At 43.2% G+C, this 6,000-nt stretch overlaps 1 protein-coding gene across 1 annotated transcript in view; it reads right to left on the bottom strand.

Annotated features, from left to right (window-relative positions):
• Window positions 1-212: 212 nt before the first annotated feature.
• The window catches only part of LOC141083616 (microtubule-associated serine/threonine-protein kinase 3-like), a 54,019-nt gene continuing 48,231 nt past the window's right edge, over window positions 213-6,000 (bottom strand). The window contains exon 6 of the mRNA XM_073567966.1: window positions 213-229. Within this exon, the coding sequence (XP_073424067.1) occupies window positions 213-229 (17 nt within the window). The remainder of the gene's footprint in view (window positions 230-6,000) is intronic.

Genomic DNA, 6,000 nt, shown 5'->3' with positions numbered 1-6,000 from the left:
AACACTGACAACCTTTCCTGTTACATTGAAAAGCGCCTTTTTTCTCATGTAGTATACTACTGTTTAGTGAAATATCCCTTGAGGAGATAACACTTGGGGCTAAAATATTCTTAATGGTGGGAGCCCTCCTAAAAATCAACCCCGGCTTCTGATCCACCACCTTATTCAGAACTGGATCATTTAAAACAATTTTCCAGTGCTTTTCCAATATGCTACGAATCTGAGAATTCTGTACAGAAAAAGTGGTTATAAAATTTGCATCATAATTATCCACACCTCTATCAATCTTACAGGAATAAACTAAATCCTTCTGAGTCAAATTTTTTGCTGATTTGTATGCTCTTTTTATCAGTCTAGAAGGATAATTTTTTTCTTGAAATCTATTTAATAAAACTTTGCTCCCCTCCTCAAAGGTTATATTTGAGGAGCAATTTTTTCTAATCCTAGTATATTGATTGCGGGGAATATTATTAAGGCAAGGTTTATAATGGCCACTATTATAGTGAACATAGCGATTGGCATCAACCTTTTTAAAATAATTCCTAGTAAAAACCTTCCCAGAATTGTCTACATAAATAATGAGATCCAAAAAGAGTGTTAGAGCAAAGTTTTATTAAATAGATTTCAAGAAAAAAATTATCCTTCCAGACTGATAAAAAGAGCATACAAATCAGCAAAACATTTGACACAAAAGGATTTAGTTTATTCCTGTAAGATTGATAGAGGTGTGGATAATTATGATGCGAATTTTATAACCACTTTTTCTGTACAGAATTCTCAGATTCATAGCATATTGGAAAAGCACTGGAAAATTGTTTTAAATGATCCAGTTCTGAATAAGGTGGTGGATCAGAAGCTGGGGTTGATTTTTAGGAGGGCTCCCACCATTAAGAATATTTTAGCCCCAAGTGTTATCTCCTCAAGGGATATTTCACTAAACAGTAGTATACTACATGAGAAAAAAGGCGCTTTTCAATGTAACAGGAAAGGCTGTCAGTGTTGTAGATCTGTAATTGATTCTACTGATAGATTTCACTCCTTTAGTTATCCGAGTGGGAAGTTTAGGATCAGATATAGGATGACATGTAAGACCAGTTTTGTCATCTATCTGATTCAATGCAAATGTGGGAAGCAATATGTAGGTAGGACATCTCAACCTTTACATTAAGGCCCCGTCTCACTAAGCAATCTCGGTAGCGAGATCGCTGCTGAGTCACAACTTTTGTGACGTAACAGCGATCTCACCAGCGAGATTGCTATGTGTGACAGCGATCAGCGAGCGGCCCCCCTGCCGGTATCGCTGATCGCTGGAAGAAACCTCTGGACATTTCTTTGGTCGCTGGTCTCCCGCTGGCCAGCACGCATCGCTGCGTGTGACAGGCGGGAGACCAGCGATCAGGTTTAAAAAATAATTAAAAAAATAAAAAATATAGTTATTCTCACCTTCTGACGTCCCGTTCAGCCATCCTGCCTCTCTCCACGCTCCGGTCCCAGTGATCCTTTGCACAAATGACCGGGACACTTTGTTATCCCTCGAGACCGTGACATCTCGCGGTCATTCGTGCAAAGGATCACTGGGACCGGAGCGTGGAGAGAGGCAGGATGGCTGAACGGGACATCAGAAGGTGAGAATAACTATATTTTTTATTTTGATTCTATTGTTTACAGCGATGGCCAGCGATGCCGGGTGCTCGACATCGCTGTGCTGATCACTGGTGAAGCTGTCTGTGTGACAGCTCACCAGCGATCACATAGCGACTTACTAGCGATTCTGACACCTTGATGTCGGGATCGCTGGTAAGTCGCTTAGTGTGACGGGGCCTTAAGAGGATTAACATTCGGAAGGGATATATGAAACATATATAAATATAATATATAAATTAAATACACTCCAACCAATGGGTTTAAATGAAATTAGTGACCTTTTTTAGACATATTTTGGTGAAATAATTGAATGAGTGGGGTATTTGTTACATATGAGGATCTCAAGGGATATGTGGATTTGGTGTGGTCCGGTGGGCTAAGACACGGCAACTACATTTTTGAGTTGTTCTGAAGTGGTGGGTTCGAGTTAATTTTTTTGCATTTTATCTTACCATATATATTTTTTGTTATTTTGGTGTATAAAATTTCCATGATATTGATAGATTTGTTATTGGATTTTAATCACAATATTTAAGCATTTTTTATTTATATACATGGTTTTATATGATATATGGGTGTTTCCACAGGAAATGACGTCAAAGAAAGGTGTATTGAAACAGTTTGTGATTGTATTTATATCCTGAATTTGTGATTGTTTTTTATGCCCTGATGAAGTGGCTGGTTTTGCCACGAAACGCATAGGCTTATTAAAGAAGTATTTTATTATATGGACTGCCGAAGGTGCGTTTTTTTCTGGTCAGCGCGGTTTATTCAGCCCGGCTCTTTTTTCCACTTTGGATTTGTACTTAAAGATGACATCCAACAATGTGGCGAGAAAGTGGAATCCCATGATCAGCTTCTATCCTCCCTGAATGAAAGAATGGAGGCTCAGGAAAACGTCACAGCCGCCCAAGCTAGACAACTACAGACCATAATAGCAAAAAAATCTCATAAATGAGCTATTAAGCATCACAAGAGATCAAAATTGGAGTTTTTCAAGCTAAATAATTTATTTAGAATAATTAACAGAGCATAAATGCTAAGTGCAAGTTACAGCAGACATAAACACAATATAATTAGACCAGCACCTTGACAGTTAATAAAGGTTTTATCTGTATAAAACATGTAGTTTCTTTGCTTTCCTTTCACAAATAGAATGCATAGTAAACAGCAAACTCCCCATTTACATAATATGTATGCCCAGATAAGGTTTTGCATACAATAAGTGCCCAGAGTAAAATGCTGAATATAAAGTGCACAAGTGCCTTGTATCAATAAGCCTGGTGGGCGTTAAGTGTACACAGAGTAAAGACTGTCTATACAAATTCCAGAGTGGGATACAAGGGCTGCATTAGAAAGTAACAACTTACATGTGCTGTGTATGTCGCTGTAAAACCTGCCGCCCCTACGCGCGTTACGCCGCAGCTTCCTCAGGAGGCGTGGTTTACAAGTGCCCCGGATCTCGTTTATATAGTGCGGTCAACCAATAAATCGCTTTCCCTAATAAAGCATGTAAAATTCAGGACCTGTGCTGTAGCATCCACAGTGACGTCAATAGTATCCAGTTATAAACGTCCACAGCATTACCGGCGCATGCGCTGTTGAGTCCCCACTATAAACAGGGAGTCTATCATCAGCGCTCATCAGCATGAAAGCGGCTCGAGCTGCAAAACAGCCAGAGAATGCCACATACCAGACTGAGCAAGTCAGAAGGCTCCTAGGGAGGACAGAACTGGGCATGCGCTCAAGTGAGCACAAGAAAATAAAATAATTATGAAGAATAATAATCACTATTTAAAGTGATAACAAGTGTTGAAAGTGAGGGGATAAAGCATAATGATACTGAAATAATTATAGCGGTGTGTATAAACCATTAAAGTGAATATGCCTGACATAGAGTGCAAAAGCACACACATATGTGTCAATTATAAGCACACCATGCAAGCAAAGAATTTTTTTTAACAACTAGCATAATGTGTGTGCAGGACATGTGAAAGTGTATGTGCATCATATAACTATGACAGCTATATATCATGTCTCTGTTAAAAGCGAATCTACTGTACATAAAAATAACACATGGCATACAATACACACATCATATGTCATATATCAAAAAGTAATTGTACACACAATTATGTATAATGCATAATATATAGCACAAATACACAAAGAAAATTGTGAGAAAAAATAAGAAATGAGTGAAAAAAATATAAAAATAAAAAATAAAAAAATAAAATATTGTGAGAATCATGTGGGAATAGTGGATGAGGGCAGGTATATCTCGCCCAGATTCCTTTCCTATGTGGCCTAGTCTGGTCAGTATCGCACCTGCTTGCTAATGAATAATGGGAGGTGGATATAAAAGGATGCCAGGTGGTTGTGTGAGTGTCTCAGCCTGGGAACACAGAGAGCCTGTCTGTGTGAGAGACACACATGAGTGAGAGCAGTGCCCACTGCAACTGTGGTTTGGCTGGACGGGAGAAGCCCGCCAGTTGGTAGTTAGGTTGTACTTTGTTTAGTTAGTGCCGGACAGGCAAGGATTTGTTTTATGTTTTATTTCTTTATGCATTGCTTTCACCATTAATAAACCTGACCCAGTGTCAGTTATACCCGAATCCCAGCTCTGCGCCTGAGTTTCATGCTGAACGCACGTGACCTTTGACCCCGGCAAAGGCGATCCCGGAGTGTTTTATCACATTGTGGTGGAGAACGCGGGCATCACGTTGCAAGCATGAGCATGGAGGACGTGGTGAAAGCACTGGTACAGTCCACCGCTGTCCAGCAAGAAGCTAATCGGGAGATGATGGCCCAGCTGAAGGAGTTGGTGGACATGACAGCTACCGATCGTTCGCTTCTCCAGCAGGTGGCGTAGCGCCTGGCAAGCCTACATGAGGTTAACCTGGAAGCCGAGTCGAGAGTGATTCACGTGAGTCGGTACTGGCAGAAGATGACGACCGAAGATGACGTCGAGGCATACCTGACCACGTTTGAACGGACGGCGGTACGAGAAAAATGGCCGAAGGCACGATGGGCCGGCCTGATTGCCCCGTTTCTTTCCGGTGAGGCCCAAAAGGCTTATTATGACTTAGAGCCTGAAGCTGCGCAGGACTTTGACAAACTGAAAGCCGAGATCTTGGCCCGGCTGGGAGTGACGACCGCTGTCCGTGCACAGAGAGTGCATCAATGGACTTATCAGCCGGATAAACCACCGCGGTCACAGATGTTCGACCTGATCCACGTGACGAAGAAGTGGCTACAACCCAAGGTGCTGACAGCGCCAGAGTTAATCCAGAGAGTCGTCATGGACAAGTACCTGAGAGCTCTACCGCCAGCCCTGAGGAAGTGGGTAAGCCATGGAAATCCTACAACGGCAGATCAACTGGTGGATCTGGTTGAACGTTACTCCGTGGCGGAAGGACTCCGAGACGACGTTACCCCACCTCGTTCTTCATCATCTCCACGTGGAACCGGTAAGACTGTTCCAGGGAGTAGGGGAGATGGAAAAATCCCTAAGACAGTGGGGGAGGAAAATGGGACTGCCCGCACTGCGAGGCCGAGAGTAACGAACTATGGTCTAAGCAAGGGGCCCATTAGGTGTTTCCGCTGCCAAGAGATGGGACATATTGCTGCAAACTGTCCGGTCACTACTGAACCCATGCAGTGCGACGTCACAGACTCTAAAAACCGCATGTCTATGGTTGCACGGGTAGTGAGTGTGAATGCTGGTCAAAAGGATGCGGAAAAACACTTGTGTGATTTAACTGTTGATGGCAAAAATGTGGTGGCATTGTTAGACTCTGGAAGTGTGGTGACTCTGGTGAAGGCCAGTCTGGTGTCAGCCCCGACTGGACCATCGGACAAATTTTCTGTAACGTGTGTGCATGGAGACACCTGTTCGTACCTCACCACGGTCATATGCATTACTACTTCCTATGGGTCTGTGCAACATAAAGTGGGACTCGTCCCGGCGTTATTGCATGATGTTATCCTGGGCCGGGATTTTCCCCACTTCTGGCAATTGTGGGAGAATCAGTTGATGCCCTTGGGTAATCGTGTACATGATTCTTCTCCCAGGGAGGGTGGGGGTCCCGAACCCCTGGAAGAGGTCTCCCCGGAAGACTCGGGGGAAGAGTCTGCGGGAAATGACCTGCAGTTCCCGTTTTCAGTCATGGCGGGTGATACGGAGGAGACCGGGGAAGAGGAGGAGGCCGACAGCCGTCCACCTCCCCGTTTGACGGATTTAGAAGTTCAGAAAGATGACTTCCAAAGCGAGCAAATAAAGGATCCTACCCTTTCTCAGGCTAGGACAAATGTAAAAGTGATAAACGGGGTACCCGTAGAACCTGGCTCTAGGCT

This window comes from Dendrobates tinctorius, unplaced genomic scaffold, assembly GCF_039654945.1.
Source record: "Dendrobates tinctorius isolate UK_male_01 unplaced genomic scaffold, ASM3965494v1 ptg000005l, whole genome shotgun sequence".
Taxonomy (NCBI): Eukaryota; Metazoa; Chordata; class Amphibia; order Anura; family Dendrobatidae; genus Dendrobates; species Dendrobates tinctorius.
This window is presented reverse-complemented; position numbering and strand designations above follow the sequence as displayed.